Consider the following 18,091-nt stretch of genomic DNA (forward strand, 5'->3'; position numbering starts at 1 on the left):
CTTTCTACATCAAAAAATAAACAAAAATTCCGAGAAACGTGGAAGCTTTGCAGCTAATCCAGGTAAAGGTTGTGAAGGCAATGTACAACTTTAACGTCACACACTAATTATTGACTCAATTTGACTCATAATAATTGTAGCGGGTTTTGTTCGAGATACTTGTATTACGTAATAGTTCACAACAATTCCCTTTATTGAATATTCAGTAGATGGTTTGCATATTATTTGAGCTATTTGGTATAGCTCACCAGCTGTATAAGCTTTGTGGATGTGTAGTTAATGTTATATCGCGATCCTATAGTAAGTTCGTGTATAGTTTATATGCTCTTATCCGTGGTTTCATGAGAAACATGAACTGTTTCTTGTAATTAATTAAAGCGGCATCAGTATTAAAACACTCGACCTGTGTCTTTCTCGTCTTCATTTTATGCTTAAGTTGTGTCCTCGGCCAGCGCTCAAAAGGTACTCTTTTAGAAAAGTCACCCAGGAAAGAACCTGGGCACGACAACCAAACTACCGAACGACTGATCCGCTCTCAACCCCAGTCCCCTTGCATCGGGACTGTGACTGTGTGATCATCGTCAGGTGTGCATCACCATTCCCCTCGAAAGGGAACAGATACTACACGTGATCTTAGCCAAAAGGCCGAGAAGCGATCATATTTCGATCCTACTTTTTAAGAAAAAGTCGCCCAGGAAAGAACCCGGGCACGAAAACCAAACTACCGAACGACTGATCCACTCTCAACCCCAGTTCCCTTGCATAGGGGCTGTGACTGTGTGATCATCGTCGGGTGTGCATCACCATTCCCCTCGAAAGGAAACAGATACTACACATGATCTTAGTCAAAGATCCTGTTCACAGGAACAGATACCCATTCAACATATAATCACTAATTTTTCTAACTTTCCATGGACCATTTGTTTTCTGCAAACTTTGTCTCAGTCTTTCTACATCAAAGAAATAAACAAAAATTCTGAAAAACGTGGAAGCTTTGCAACTAATCCAGGTAAAGGTTGTGAAGGCAACGTACAACTATAACGTCACACACTAATTATTGACTCAATTTGACTCATAATAATTGTAGCGGGTTTTGTTCGAGATACTTGTATTACGTAATAGTTCACAACAATTCCCTTTAATGAATATTCAGTAGATGGTTTGCATATTATTTGAGCTATTTGGTATAGCTCACCAGCTGTATAAGCTTTGTGGATGTGTAGTTAATGTTATATCGCGATCCTATAGTAAGTTCGTGTATAGTTTATATGCTCTTATCCGTGGTTTCATGATAAACATGAACTGTTTCTTGTAATTAATTAAAGCGGCATCAGTATTAAAACACTCGACCTGTGTCTTTCTCGTCTTCATTTTATGCGTAAGTTGTGTCCTCGGCCAGCGCTCAAAAGGTACTCTTTTAGAAAAGTCACCCAGGAAAGAACCTGGGCACGAAAACCAAACTACCGAACGACTGATCCGCTTTTAACCCCAGTCCCCTTGCATCGGGACTGTGACTGTGTGATCATCGTCAGGTGTGCATTACCATTCCCCTCGAAAGGGAACAGATACTACACATGATCTTAGCCAAAAAGGCCGAGAAGCGAATGGTTCTCCAAGTTGAAGATTAGCGACCATTGCCAATTTGCCATTCTGACGAGCCGTGGCTGCAGAGATACCCGGATGTGACGTCAACTAAAGTGTTCTTTGAAGATCGCCCGCAATATACCAGTATGCCGTTGTAGTTGCTGTGCAACAGGAAGTTGACGTATAAGGTAAGAAGTTACAAGTAAAACAATAGAATAGAAAATGTTATTTGCGAATATAGAAACCAGAGGCGTCGAGACCCCATGAACAATTATATTATTGAGCCTTGTACACTTTATATACACTTCATATCACCCTTTTTTTCGGCACCCTTCAATACTGTCCTGGGCCGCTAAATTGATGCCCTCCGACCCTTAGTCCTTCTCAACAGGCCTTATCGAAGCCACATTTTTCGTAAGAATATATCTTTGTTGTGGTGGCACTTCACTTTCTTATTAAATGGTACCGGCACCTCTCTATCTTTTAACAAATTAAAGCAAATGCAACAATCTAAATCTTGAAAACAAAAACATCAACAAAAACAACCAAATGTAGATAACTGTAAAATCTTTAAGAATGAGGAGCTCCATGTATATGGCCGACATCTCACTGGGTACTACTTCATGTCATCTGTCTGACCAGGGAGTTGTTATGTTCCATAACAACTCCCTGGTCTGACACACCGAGCAGATAAAGTCCCCGTTAAAGTAAATTTATCACTTTTAAAAGTATCCAATGTCACAAAAAACAATCAAAATCAAACTGTTCGTCAAAAGAGGAATTATTCTGAAGTTCAAACAAATATTTGGGCATGTATCCCCTTCGTCGCCTTGTGATTTTTTCTTCTTGTTTTAACAACTTATTAGGAGGGAACGGGTAAATATTTTGAATGATTTCGGTTCCAAACTTGACACCGGCTTGATCATGTTGAATACTTTGAAAACGATCATTCATTCACAATCCTAATATTTAATGCATTTCCACCTCTCGTCGCCCTACCCCCGTCCATCGGTTGCTCGTGGACTCTGCTAGGTGATCCCATAAGTAACATTTAATTTTAAGCCGGGAACGATATTAATCATATCCTCTTTAAAATATCAAGGAAAAATAATGTAAAACCATTATTGCTTGCGTTGGTGACGTTACATACGTCTTTGGTGACGTCAAAGAAAACAAATGATTACCATAATAAACAATAAAATCAAAACTAACACCTCGATCACTGCACATTATTATAAGACATTTGAATTGATGCAGTATACATATACACATACCCAATATATACATAGAGTGTTATACATTCAAAGTGTCACATCGAACTAAAGGTACCAGACAATCTATAGGTTATCAATAGCATAGTCACAATGCTTAACTGTATGTACAATATTTCTCTCGTGCTGGCTGTTAAGTCTATTACTCACACGTAAATCACATGACAAGAGCAATAACGCTTGGTACCCAAACTTGGTACAGACTTTCTACAACTGAGAGGTAAGTGTCGCTACAGAATCAGGTATTTTCCTGATTCTGAACATGTTAAATCGTTTGAAACTCGGATTTGTGTAAGCGTAAATGAATGGGTTAATAGTACTACCCAAGTAGGCGAACAACCGAAAAAAGAATCCGAGGATGACTATCGTCTTCCAATTAGCCGGCGATGTAGGTAGGGAATGCTCTCTGCAGGATAACCACGTCTGGTAACCCTGGATTGGCGCCCAACTGAAGAAAAAGATCAGAATAATCACAAGGACCATGCGCGCGAGTTTGCGCGTTTGATCATCACTGTGACCAGAGTCAATGTTGGCGGTGCGCTTCAGTTTGTATCTTCCCCTCCTAAAGGTTAGAATGATTTTGCTGTAGCAAAATACAATCACAGAGAATGGCAGTAAGAAGATGAAAACCAGCTTGAGGGCGGCAAATATCTTGGTTTCGAGTGGTATGGGGGTAGGCTGGTAGCCGGTATTTTTCATGTAAAGTATGCCACAGGCCACCGGAATATACAGCAGCACAGATACTGAAACCAATAAAGATATAACAAATAATAATAATAATAATTATAATTGTGGTTACGTCACTCTTGGTCATATAGTATATGGTATATTACTGCAAATTTCAGTGTGTTTTAATTGCTACAAAGTTTCGAAGGGTATCTCTGTTGGTAAATCTTCCCTAACTTCACATTAGTTTCTGATATTGAGGTTAATTAAAACCTCCCATCAAGAATAATGTTATTTGGAAACATAAATGTAAAGACATTTAAGAGTTGTGGATCGAAACGTTCTTTTAAATTTGATGATAAGGAGAGTAGCGATGGAAGTGAGGTATGGATGAACAGTGATACCGTATAAGCGAAGTTGTAGTATTTGTTTTACCTCAACTTCCCCCTAACACCCCTCCCTCCCCCTCCCCATCAATTCCCACGTGATTGTATACCCACATATTTAAACAAGGTATTTGTGTAAGGAATAGGATATACTCACATATCCAAGCTGCACCACAGCACATCCATACTCTACGTACGGTCCACTCTGCCTTGGCTTTGAGGGGGAGGACTACCATGGTGTACCGCGATATAGACATGAAGGCTAAGATCAGGGCTGTAGCCTGGATGCAAATCTAAGTAAGACAGAAACAAGGTCACGTGTCAATTCTATGGAAATACTAAAAAATGCCTATGTGGTATAACTGAGAACTATAAACCATAATGTTGGTAAAGTACAAATTATGAATATTGAAGAATCAAGCCAAATCTTGATATAAAGTTTTGAACGAGGCAATTTCTCTGACGTCACAGTGTCGACTAAAATATATAATGCTGTAGTAGGAATTGCTATGTACGAATATAAACTTCAAATCACGTCATGATGACGTAAATTGTTTAATCAAACTATGTTTACTTTTCATGGAACGTACACAATTTCTTTATAATCTACTTAGCTGGCCCACTAATCGAAAGTGGTTAGTTTGAAAGTTTAACCTCAGAGGGAAGCCCAATGTTTGTTTCTTTGCTGGCATCCTTGCTTTTTATTATTCTTAGCCTGGAATTCTTACAATAAACCATTAGCTACATTAAATATGTTTCACTATAGCTCGACATTCTGACTAACCCATTTTGAGGTTTTTTTTTCGGGCGTTCAACGGTTTAGCAGGATATGTAATTCTTGTTGAAGACACAAGGGAAGCTCCCTAATAATCTTCTTGATCTTATATCTGATCACCATATTGTTGCTTGCAATCTTAACATCGCAAAACCACCTCCGCTTGTTAAGATAATAACATCAAGGAAATATCGCTCTGTTGATTTGCCTGCGTTCAAGAACGATATATCATCTTCTGATCTAAAAACGGCTTCATCGGAGTCAAACAATGTATGTGATCTTGCTGACAAATATAATAGTGTCATGTCTGATCTCCTCAACAAACATGCACCCCTTAGTACAAAAAGGGTGGTGATTCGTCCAAAGCAGCCTTGGTTTACTAACTCTCTTCATTCTGCTAAGCGCAATCGCCGTAAGGCTGAACGAAAGTGGATTTCAAGTCGCTCGCTGATTGACTTTGATAAGTTCAAGAAAGAAAGAAATAGCTATAACATCGAGCTGTACCGTTCCAAGTGTACTTTCCTCAACAACAAGATCATGGATTGTGGAAATGATTTCAAGTCCATGTTTCGTACCATAAATGACATTCTTCAGAGAAAGAGACCCACAAAACTACCGGACCATGACTCTGCCAAAGACTTGGCAGATCAATTTGCAGCGTACTTTTCTACTAAAATTCAAACCATTAGGGACAATCTCACATGTCAAAACTGCGATTCTTCCACGCCATCTCCCGTTTCTCACTCCTGGGACATATTTGTTATTGTCAGCGAGGACGATCTTCGTGAGATAATTTCCAAGGCAGCAAGCCCGTCTTGCATTCTTGATCCTTTGCCTTCTTGGATGGTGAAATTGTTGCTTGACTCTCTTCTGCCAACCGTAACAGAAATAGTGAATACTTCGCTTAGATCTGGCGTTGTTCCAGATACCTATAAGGAGGCTGTTATTGCGCCACTCCTCAAAAAGGCCAACTTAGACCATAACACGCTGAAGAACTACAGGCCTGTTAGCAACCTTCCCTTCCTATCCAAGGTGCTTGAGCGTGTTGTTGCAAAGCAGCTAACCAACTACATGACCGAGAACAGACTTCATGAGCCACTTCAGTCTGCCTATAAGCAGTTTCAGTCAACTGAGACTGCCTTAATCAAGGTTCACAATGACATCTTGTGGGCAATGGAGAGACAGGGAGTAACAATCCTTGTCCTACTTGATTTGAGCAGTGCATTTGACACTATTGACCATGAAGTTCTTATACATCGCTTGGAATATCTGCTGGGAGTACATGGAATTCCGCTTACCTGGTTCAAATCGTACCTGTCTGATCGATCTCATCGTGTCCTTGTTGATGGCAAATTTTCTTCTGTTCAGAACTTGGTGTATGGCGTGCCTCAGGGATCGGTGTTGGGTCCTTTGCTGTTCGCCATTTACATTTTGCCTCTCGGAAATCTTGTTCGCGAATATGGGCTAGATCTGCATATATACGCTGATGATACACAAGTGTATGTTTCGGTTTGCCCAACATCTGAGGAGGGAGTGAAGCAAGCAGTTTCGAAACTTGAAGACTGCCTTTCCAAAGTGCAAGCATGGATGTCAACAAACTTCCTGAAACTCAATGCTGACAAAACTGAGGTTATGGTGATTGGGTTCAGAGCCCAATTGGTTAAGTTCAACCTGCCCTCAGTGACTGTTGCTGGTGTTGATGTTCCCGTCCAGACAAACCCTGTCAGAAATTTAGGGGTTATGTTCGACTCCGGTATGACAATGAGTGCACAGGTCACAACTATTATCAGATCTGCTAACTATCATCTCAATAACATTAGTCGTGCACGCAAAATGCTCACTACTGAGGCAGCCAAGCTAGCTGTGCACACATTAGTTACCTCCAGGTTGGACTACTGCAACAGCCTCTTGATTGGTGTAAACAAATCCCTTATCACTAAACTTCAGAATGTCCAACGCACCTCTGCTCGCATCATTGTCAAGCGTAAGAAGTATGACTCTATCACATCGGAACTCATTGCTCTTCACTGGCTTCCTATACAACAGCGCATTAAATTCAAAGTTCTCCTTCTTGTGTACCGGGCTCACCATAAACAGTCGCCATCCTACATATCTGACTTACTACAGCTGCAAGCACCACGCAGACAGCTTAGATCATATATATCTTCTCCTCACTTTATCGTGCCCAGAACCCGTGCTGTGTCATTTGCAGATCGCTCATTCTCCTGCTATGGACCAAAAGAGTGGAACACTCTTCCAAATCACATCAAGGATGCTCAGACTATTCATATTTTTAAGAAACTGCTCAAATGTTATCTTTTTCAAGAAGTGTATTGTAATTAATTTCATGTAACTGTCTTGACCGCCTTTGAACAACTTTTGTTGATTTTGGCGCTATATAAATATTTTCTGATTGATTGATTGATAATCATGTTAACTGAAGTCGAAACGTTATAAAACAGGGTAAAAAGGAACAAGGAAACAGGAAACAGGGTAAAGAGGTCACATTATACATCCAAGAGCTCAGTGATTCCTGTAATCTAGTGACCATGCAGAGACGATATGAGAGCTTGGGGATGTCCCACCAGTAGTCTTAAACTCGCACACATATAACATTAATAGCTCTCTTTCAGCTTGAATGTATATCTCGAGTATATCTCTGCACCTCCACGTCGCTTCCGGTAAGAGGAGTAGCACCACCTCATACGAACTCCCTTATCAAATAATATATGTCAGTTTAGAGTGTCATCTTTTTTCTTTTTGGGAGAGACATTTTTTTTATAATGATTAATTCGTGACAATGACAAATACATGGAAATACTGAAATGATTAACCATAACTTATATAGGGGTGTGGGTAGGGTGGGATGGTGCGGGTGGGGGGGGGGACATTGTAACTATACGAGTAGTATTCCAGATTTTATACGAGTAGTATTCCAGATTTTCAGGGGGGCAGTGATAGGCCTAAACTGGATACGGTCTTATTTTCGGATGACGTTGTCTTAAAGGAGCTGCTTCGTCTAAATGTTTCTAAAGCTTCTGGACCGGATGCAATCCATCCGTATTTGTTGAAGACTTTTGCACACTATTTCTGCGTTCCACTCTCGTTGATTTTTAGTAAATTTATGGATGAAGGTTATGTTCCTAGGGACTGGAGATGTGCTAATATTACCCCAATTTTCAAGAAGGGTGATAAGACTAAGCCCTGTAATTATAGGCCCGTTAGTCTCACTAGTGTAGTTTGTAAGGTCATGGAGTCTATTGTTAAAAAGTCTTTGGTCTGTCACTTCAGCAGTCAGTCTTTGATCAGAGAGTCTCAGCATGGCTTTTGTCAAAAAAGGTCTTGTCTCACTAATATCCTTGAGTTTATGGAAGATGTAACAAGCTCACTAAATAGGCAGATGTCTGTAGATGTTGTGTTCCTGGATTTCCAGAAGGCCTTTGATAAAGTTCCCCACCAGCGTCTTTTACTTAGGCTGAAGAGCATGGGTGTCATAGGGAATTTACTGTCTTGGATCGGGAATTGGCTTGGTAATAGGGAACAGAGGGTGGTAATTAATGGCTGTGCTTCTTCTTGGCAGAACGTTACTAGTGGGGTTCCACAAGGGTCTGTAATAGGTCCCCTGTTGTTTGTTGCCTATATAAATGACATCGACGGAGATATTTTGTGTACAGCTAAGAAGTTTGCTGATGACACCAAATTGTATTCTGAGGTCTCTTCCAAAAGCGATTCTGAGAAATTTCAAGCGGATTTAGATAAGATTTTTTCCTGGTCTCAGGGGTGGCAAATGCTTTTTAATATTGATAAATGTAAGGTAATGCACATTGGTAGTAGTAACCAAAAGTTTACATACAATCTAAATGGTGTGGAGTTACAGGAGGTCTCTGTTGAAAGAGACCTAGGTATCTACATTGACTCGTCTCTGCAACCTTCCAAACATTGTCTTGAAGCTGCTAAAAGAGGTAATAGGGTTTTAGGTATGATCAAGAGGAACTTCAGTTTTCTGAAAGAGGACATCGTAGTTAGGCTTTATAAGCAGTTGGTTAGGCCTCATCTGGAGTATGCTGTGCAGGCTTGGAACCCTTATTTTGCTAAGGATAAGGAAGTACTTGAAAAGGTCCAGAGGAGGGCTACTAGGATGATTAGTTCATTAAAGAGGGTTCCTTATTATAGGCGGTTACAACTGTTGAATCTCACCACACTGGAGCTTAGGAGGTTACGTGGGGACTTGATCCAGGTTTTCAAGATTGTGTATGGTTTCGACAATTTATCCTTTACCGACTTTTTCATGTTTGCAAACAGTAGTTGTACTAGAGGTCATTGTCTTAAACTTCAAAAGTCGCATAGTAGGATTAATATTCGGCATAACTTTTTTTCTAATAGGGTTGTGAATGAGTGGAATAGTTTGCCTGAGAAAGTTGTACTTGCAAGTAGTGTCAATGGGTTTAAGAATGCTTTGGACAGGCACTTTAAGCATTGTAATCGGGTCTGAGTGTTTGTGTCTTCAGTTTTTTTTTCCCTCTCTTTATAGGGTCCTTGATGGGGACTTAAGTGTCCCTCCTGATCCTTTTTTCTACTAAACTAAACTAACTCAGCAGGGAGCTGAGCAACAATTCTTTTGAAAATTTAACTTTTTTAACTAATTTAACTTCAATTAGACGCATCCAGATTGTATGTTACGTGTGGTAGTTTATTGAGGCTTTTACATATACGCTGATAGTCGAAGAGCTTAAAATCATTAAAAGACAATAAAAATTGCTTTAAAGCCTGCACTTCTCTAGGAAATTTAATTACAAATCAGCGAGCCTATCTTGACTGCTGATAAGACGAGTGATTGATGAGGCAGAGTTGAGGGGGATGTGGGTGGGGAGGGATGATGGGAGAGGATGGGCCGCGAGGGATCTTTACTAAAGTCATACTGTCCTTCGCGTAAGACAGGTATCTAAGCTAAATATAAAGATATTGTTTCATTACACATACTAACGGGAGAATGGATGTGTGATTGAGTTGTATATCCAACAGAAGAGATTCTAGTTGGAGCGAGGCTGTTGCTGCAAAGATCAGAGGTTTTTTGTTTGTTTCACTGGTAACCCCTTAATAGGGCCATAAGAAACTTACACATTATGCAATTAGTCGCCTGCGTACCTTGTCATGCACGTTCGTCCCGTGGTTGCCATGGTAAGGTCCAATTTGGTACGAATACACTGTAACCAGTCTTTCATATACATTTTTCGACAAGAGTCGACGCAAATGTTCTCTACTGATTTCAAACATCAAAACTGCAGGTTGATCGCTCGTATGAAATCAATATTGGAAACGTGCGGAATGTGTTTAATTTTGGGATTTAAGAGACGTATCTGTAGTCTATATTGATGTTAGGTTGTTCTATAGAGGACATTACACTGTTGCGTCGGCTAGTACATGTAAAAACAGCCGTTAGTCACTTTTAAATGCAAACAGACCGGTGAGTTTGGCGGTGTAAACCGTCAGATCAAAACATGGTCTCATGCCTGCTAGTTTTCATCATATGAAAGAAAATACTCATGATTGAAAAGAAACACATAAACAACTGAACATCAAAACCTGACAATCAATTGTTTGAGCTTGAAAAGGATTAGCTCGGTACGGTAATTAAAATGTGTTCTTGATGAACTCTTTATATATCCAACTCAACATAAACACATCCCTGAAAGAAGTTGCCTGAAAGAAGTTAGTGCAAAATGTTGGGTTTTTTCAACTATAGTGAAGGATAAAATATTTATGTTAAATTAATTAATTTGCAGAGATAGAGATGGAAGTCCATCGACCCATTGTCATTACAAATGCTCCATTCTATATAGGTACTTACGTGTTGATATAGGCCAATCCTAATGATTGAAAACAGTTGACGTGGTAAATCGCATACATTTATAATAATTGGTTCTACATCTGCACTCAAAACTGAGAATTGACCACAGAATAGATTGCTGACCCTTAGTCCGTATACCTCGGAAGACGCCAATCCATTTATCAAACCCAACAAAAGTAGTCTCTGTTCTACACTGTTTTACTTTCTACACTTACTGGTAGACATGATAATAAACGCATCTGTTTACTGTTTACTAATTTTCGAACATTGCTTCCGTTCGGGTGATATCCTGTTTGGTGATTGTCATAAGTAGATATGTTACGTATAGTGTCACTAGAATCTGGACAAGCCCCCCCCCCCACCCCAAGTCTCCCTCCCCTATCCTTCTTCGTCAAGCATGAGAAGTTGTTACTATGCCTACATGTAATCAAGAAGTTTGCTTGACTAGAGACTAACCATGCATATGATATCGAAGTGAATGGTTGCTACCGCAATATGCATGGACACGTGATAGTCAGGTCGAGGTAAACGGAACACGATGGTCGTTAGGTGTGCCGTTTCGCCATTGTATGCACATTACATCCGAGTCGGATACGGCTCATAATTTCCAAGAATTGTACAAATTCATTTCCCAATATTCCGGAGTTTATATCACCATAGAGTTGACTTATATGGAATTTTTAATGTTTCGCTGTTAAATCTGAACCGGATTCTCCATCAAACTTCGACTACTCAGTAAAAATGTTCATAATATTAACCTATAACGATGAATGTATGCTCTGACCAATCAACGGTGGACAAAAGCCTATCGTCGTCTCTTGCCTACGATAAAACCACTCAAAATACTAACATATTCAAGTCATGGAAACAAAGATATGTTTACCTATTTTTCCTTTGTTCTGCCTGACACCGGGATCAAAGTAAGCTGCATAAGACAATGGTATGCTAATTTGGCCATGATATATATATATATATATATATATATATATATATATATATATATATATATGTATATTATAAAGCAAATACACGTGTGCTCCTAAGGAAATATTATTAGATTAAAAGCAGGACCTTCGTTGGCAATACTTGGCAGTGGAAAGTACAAAATGTAACACCATAAATATGACGTTAGACAAGTACGAGGGGCACTGGTGGTATTAGTACCAAATAAACCATGACTTTATAGGAAGTGGCTTAAGGAGCAAAGAATAGGAAGAACGATACATATAACTTTGTGGAACTGGTTATATAGTTGTTTAGGGGTCCCAAGTCTTGGCCGGTGATGTGAGACTGAATATGAGAGATCCAATCGATTTCTGGAATACATGATTATATACGCATATGATTACTATTTACTAATTTTCGAAAATTGGTCCGTTGGTGAGATATCTTGTTTGGTACGTGGTTGTCATTAGTCATATCTTACGTATGGTGCTGTAACAATGGCCATGGTGAAGAATCGTTCAAAATAATCTTTATTTGTACGGGCTACACTCATTGCTTGTGGGCGCACGGTATTTTGTTAAATATAGGGCCATCATAAAAGCTCTAATAAAACGACTCTTTTTCCTGGAAAACTAAACTTTTGCTGTTAGCCACGCCTCTGCCTATACTCTAAGGTAAAACATGAAAACATTGCATACATGGTATATACTTACATGTTGGATATACTGTATTACAATAAGAGATGCACGGTATGTAAATATCTTCCAACTCGTAAAAAAGTTGACATCCCGTGGTACTACCAGTACGAATAGCAGAATCAGATCGGCTGCCGCTAGGTGAGTGATGAAGTGATTCGTAGGTGTCCGAAGTTGTGCGTGTTTCGCAACCATATAAATAACCAATCCATTGGCCACAATACCAACAATCGCAATGAGGGTGAAGAGGATACTTCCACATAAATCGAAACAGTACGAAAAATACGTCAATCCGTTATATACCTCTGTATCATTGAAATAGGCAGGTGTGTCAGCCATTTTATAACCTTGATCAGAGTCGTCAGTATCCACTCAAATAGAAACAAAACAATTTAAATAAGCACAAACCGCTTATATTGAGATGGAGTTTATACCCCGTATATCAACAATATGGTAGAACTTTCGATTGCGAACAAATAAGTAGGAACTATACTCCCAGTCGATCGCTTCAGTATTCGGAAATGAAAGTACAGTTAAACCTATCGTCCTCAACTCATTCATTTCTATATTAACCTGCTTGTACTAACAGATAGCAAGTCAAATATGGTACAGTACGGAAGTTGTTTTGTAGGTCTTTGCATCATTGTGGTGGATATTGTTGCACTGTAGCTTCAAAGCGCTTCCCCACTTTTACAGTGAAACGGGCAATCAGGTAAAATTCTGGTTGAAAACAGGAATAATTCAGTCAGATCATTCTGACCTATTCAAGCAAAGGATGAGAGATCACACAGGATTTGACCTCCCTTTCATGGTGCGAGCTCTGTCAAAAAACAATTCTTGGACGTTAAAGATAGTTCTCGCTGTTACACAAGAAAAACAGAGCTTTGATCAACTGCACCGTTTCCTAGAATATAGACGCACAAAACTCAACATACCACGTGACCGAGCAGTGGAAAATATCCCTCTCCTTGCTGCAGACAAGGTATAGCTATGGGTATAGCCAGGTATAGCAAAGTAGAGCTATATACATTTTTCATCTCTCATATTCATAATAAAATGAAGGTTTCTAGAAGGGGCTCGGAGACATATTTTTTCTCCACTGGGGCCCGAATCTGGCTCTCGACGCCACTGCACGTGTCTGCAATAATAACACCAAAAGAACTTCTAGTTTGTCGATATCGATGGAGGACTAAATAATTTGCTACATTTTTTAGTGTTGAACTAAAATCTGCCGCCTAAGATCGATAATTAAATTTATTTGCTTAATGAGTAATAGTGTTTCCGTTTTCGATGAAATCGCTTACCTCATCGCTCGACGGCAGAATGGTCATCATGCATCACCGTATACATGGACTACTTCCGTGATGTTGTATGAACGTATTCAAGTATAATGGTATATCCCTGCGCTACCTTTAGTAACGGACACTGCTGTATTAGTAGAACGGATTTTGTACATTGTAGTTCCATGATTTGAGTATAGGCCTATAGTCATAGCATATGACTGGATGTAACAAATCCCAGTTAACGAGGTTATAGGTACCGATCGTGTTGCTCCAACTTTTAACCTTTCGCAATTTTGTACAACATGCAGCTAAATAGTGTGTAGTATAACACATGTTAACATGAAGTGAGGAGTGATTTACGATATCTTATCTTTTCGTAAAAATATACCTGAACGGTGAACGTGAAAGTTTTAGGGAAGACTACAGCACATATATCTTTATGTTGATCCCAATTCTACAGTGATTCTATTTGTTCCTGTCGTGAATGTTCACAACTGATGTTAATTATAGTTGCGGTATAGATTTACAGCCAGAACCGAATCCAGTCAATGTGTAGGCCTAAATCTAGAAAATCTAGTTAAACAAAAGTGAGACAGAACTGCACATGTGGGTACCAGTAACATAACTGTAATGGTTATTAAACGTCTTGTAAGTAAATATTGTCAATTTTAAAAAGGGAAAACTAAATTCTGATGAAAGAAATCTGCGATAATGACGAAAATAAGACTCACGAAGACAAATATGTTGCTACGTCATTGTTTTTTGGTTTGTGTATAAACAGCCATGCGCGGAACAAGGATCATCGGTCTGGTAACAGTGAATAATAAATGCCGAACATGATACGTCCATGGGCGTATATCAGGATGAACCCTGTCAAACAAGCCAGTCACGTGGGTGCAATGACCATACATACAGGATATGTAAACCGGGAGCTGTTTTAAGAATATCGTCTTTATACAGGTGGGGGGTCTTGAAAGAACAAGCTAACAAGTTTGCCAAAAAATTGTCAATTCATGCTTTCGCACATTTACTTTTTTAATCATCTTTTCCATTACCACTTGGTCACTTCTCACTGCGTGATTTTTTCCCCTCACAACAGGAAGTCATAGGTTATACTTTTTTCTTAACAAAAAATGAGTAGAGGGGACCTACCCCACCCTCCCCTCCATAGCAAAATCCAACCCACCCAATCCTGCCCTCCATAGCCACATCCAACCCACCCCACCCTCTCCTCCAAGGCCACATCCAACCCACCCTCTCCTCCAAGGTCACATCCAACCCACCCTACCCTCCCTCCATAGCCACATCCACCCACCCTCCCCTCCATAGCCACATCCAACACACCACACCCTCCCCTCCATAGCCACATCCAACTCACCCAACCCTCCCCTCCATAGCCACATCCACCCCACCCCAACCTTCCCTCCATAGCCATAGCCACATCCAAACAGCATATTCATATCACAGATAACGAAATGTGTAAGTCATTAAATTTTGCAATATGAATTGTTAAATTTTACGCGAGAATCTGGCGTAGCACGTGTGAGGTCATCATGACAACTGTCTGTCTTATACAATATACAGTTACACATATGGAGACTATCGCATGAACTATTTCCAGTTAAGAGTTGTTTAACTATGACAGATATGGGAAATATTACAGCTAAGCTCGCTAGGACGACTCCCACACAATGGAGATATTTCGAATTCAGCAAACAATTCTTGGTAAAATCTCCCTGAGGAATTGAAAAGTGACTTTTCTATTCGTAACCTGTATGAAATTTAAAAGCTAAATAAATAAATAAAGAAGGTATTTCCTTTTTTAATTGTAACATTAATATTTTAAGGGACAGTTCTTCGAAAGAGTAAGTTCATTATTGCTGAAGCAAAAGTGACATTACATGAGTTTTAATGATGCTCACGTAATTGTAGTATACGGAATATCCTCTGCTATGTTCGTAACAAAGCCATCATGACGTCACTGAAACGATCCAAGCAGGGGTCACTTCATCTTTGTTTTGGAGGATTTTTGTAGTTAGAACTCCATGCAATTCGCAATAAAAACAAACGATCGATAGCAAACCAATCACAAACATGACGAATTTAGCTCTCAATCGTGTCAAAAAATATTATTATGCACGTACATCCCTTTAAGTAGAGGTCAGAATATAAACGTGCAGGATATTCCCTTTAAGAAGACGTCACAAATATTATTATGCAGGTCCGTCCCTTTAATCAGACAAGTCGAGTGGCCATATGTGACCTGAGCAGGTGTACACAGCTATAGGTTAAGTTATTATTGCAGATTGTCATGGACATGAACTGAAGGAGTTCCACAAATAAAACAACAATCGACTCCAGAGACTTATGACGTATATTATATTTTGCACGTTTATAACAATACATATAAGTGAACATTATTCCAAAGTATATAATATAGGTAGACACTCAGAATCTGCGTCTGTTCGACAGTTGGAAATCTGTGACAAATCTGTGATTATTATAACTGACGTTTATTTACCATCTGATCTATAACTCTATAGTCTATTGGAAACTATATCTGTAACTGTTCTTCTACTTAATTTGGTATAACACGTTTCATTCGGTAGAAATAAGAAGAAGAAAATCAATTCAAATACATTAATAGTTATATGACGTTGATTTAGTATTGTTGACAATATATATGAACGTTTGGGGTCTAGAATGCAGTATGGCATTCTCACAGTATATTCAATCGAAAGGGATATCACACTTATTTGGAGCATTGATAATTTGTACGTGTCTTGTTGGATTAGTCATTTATTTATTCTCAAAAGACGAATTCAAAATTCAAAAACAGTATTGATGATAAAGCTGATTTTTTTTTTTAAATTAACTCGCTTCGCAAATATCATAGACCATAATTTTACGCTTTTTTTACAGATAGTTCCAATATAGTTACAGCATTATTTATTGAATATATTCGTACACTTCAGTTTAAATTGATTCAATTCAAGGCATAATGTAGAGTAGTTGTATAGAGTACATGTATGGTAGCTTATAGGGTACATATATACAACAGTTCAGTTTACCAAATAATGTATCTTATGTTTGATGCTGATGCTATTTGCCGTGTCTTGATTCATAAACACAGTAAATGATTTATTTAACAGCGGCGGCGGTTGTTATCACCCTTCCTTACCCAGGTTAGAAATTTACATAAATATCATATCAACAAGTGATGTATGGGTTGATAACTTCTTTTGCTTCTAATGCTGTTGTGATGCTTATCACCAATTTTTTTAAAGAAGATTTTCACAATGAAAAAACAAATGCAAAGTCATTCAACTTCAAATCTTGTTAATATACATGACTAACTTACGATACGTTCTTCATTCATCTCCCGATGTAGGTGCATGCTAAGTTAACCTTACAGTAAAAATAATAAAAATAATATATAATAATAATAATAATAATATATATATATATATATATATATATATATATTTATATATATATATATATATATATATATATATATATTTATATTTATATATATATATATATATATATATATATATATATATAGATATATATATATATATATATATATATATATATATATATATATATACCGTGGTATGAATTCCCCTCCCTGCACATCCGGTATATGTTCAATCATTAATGGGCCTTACTTGTGTTAGGTCGCGGCTATGTACGCTCCGCCCCATGCAATGTACATGTCACATGTTATAATGCGTTAGTAATGCTAAGCATTTGTTTCTTTTTGCTTTGACAACCAACCAGTTCAGTTTCATAACACTCGAATTGCCGTGATCCATACTGTGATACGCAGAGACAGTACCGGCAAGTCGACCGGAACGCGTGATTTTTTTTCCCAGGATGGTTGTGGGTAATTAACATAAAGGAGGCGTGTCTCAATCAGTGCACATGTGCAGTAGGCCTACTTTAGGAAAGTTTGGTATGACCTATGCACTGTACTATACTGCTATTGTTACAAATACCGTACCATCACACAACAACTTGGATATCGCGCGCATGCACTGTACTAGCCTAGCCTATATGACATATTATAAGGCTAGTGCGAATCACACGTACGTCATCTGGATATGGGCATCGGTTTTTGTTAGTTCCTAGTCCTAGTTCGCTCACTTACTCACCCTCGTAAAAGTTACAAACTAGTAATAGGCCAGTAGTAATACTGTAGTATATAGGTGGTACCAAATTTCATGACCCCTACAAGACACACGTACGGCAGACCATATCATCTACGTATTACGGACTTGTGCACAGAATCAATACAACACCCACGCAGGGCCAAGGCCAGGGAGTTTGGTCCTCTCAAGCTTGTGCTATGGATATCCCTACCTGTACAAGACACACGTACGGCAGACCACATCATCTACGTGATACTATACTTAAATGCGATCAAACCATGCCTGCTCCAAACTCTGTCTGGTTTGTATACACTGTACAGGAATGCATTGAACGCGCCTACTTTATGTTAATTACCCACAACCATCCTGGGAAAAAAAATCACGCGACCGGAACTGGGTCATCTTCTGACGGAGTCGTAATAGCGCCACCACTTATTGGTAAGTGGCGACCGAAAATAAATATATCTTCCATTACAACTAT

The 18,091-nt window shown here is 38.9% G+C and overlaps 1 protein-coding gene and 1 pseudogene across 1 annotated transcript; both read right to left on the reverse strand.

The window, feature by feature from the left end:
- Positions 1 to 580: 580 nt before the first annotated feature.
- On the reverse strand, positions 581 to 657 carry LOC139968260 (U2 spliceosomal RNA; annotated as a pseudogene).
- A 1,165-nt stretch (positions 658 to 1,822) lies between these two features.
- On the reverse strand, positions 1,823 to 13,578 carry LOC139967541 (G-protein coupled receptor 54-like). The gene is made up of 3 exons (XM_071971447.1): positions 12,189 to 13,578; positions 4,065 to 4,200; positions 1,823 to 3,598 (listed from the first exon to the last, which is right to left on the reverse strand). Exons 1-3 carry the CDS (start codon positions 12,507 to 12,509, stop codon positions 3,063 to 3,065), a joined length of 993 nt encoding a protein of 330 aa, XP_071827548.1. The 5' UTR covers positions 12,510 to 13,578; the 3' UTR covers positions 1,823 to 3,062.
- Positions 13,579 to 18,091: the final 4,513 nt, after the last annotated feature.

The sequence above is a fragment of the Apostichopus japonicus genome, chromosome 5 (assembly GCF_037975245.1).
Source record: "Apostichopus japonicus isolate 1M-3 chromosome 5, ASM3797524v1, whole genome shotgun sequence".
Taxonomy (NCBI): Eukaryota; Metazoa; Echinodermata; class Holothuroidea; order Aspidochirotida; family Stichopodidae; genus Apostichopus; species Apostichopus japonicus.

Bases quoted from the DNA above. Each gene is read 5' to 3' on its own strand.
- LOC139967541 (XM_071971447.1), bottom strand. From the start codon at position 12,509: ATGGCTGACACACCTGCCTATTTCAATGATACAGAGGTATATAACGGA. The intron at 4,201-12,188 runs GTAAGTATATAC...TGTCTTACTTAG, and splicing joins TAATACAGTATATCCAACAT to ATTTGCATCCAGGCTACAGC. The intron at 3,599-4,064 runs GTGAGTATATCC...TATTGGTTTCAG, and splicing joins CTGTGGTGCAGCTTGGATAT to TATCTGTGCTGCTGTATATT.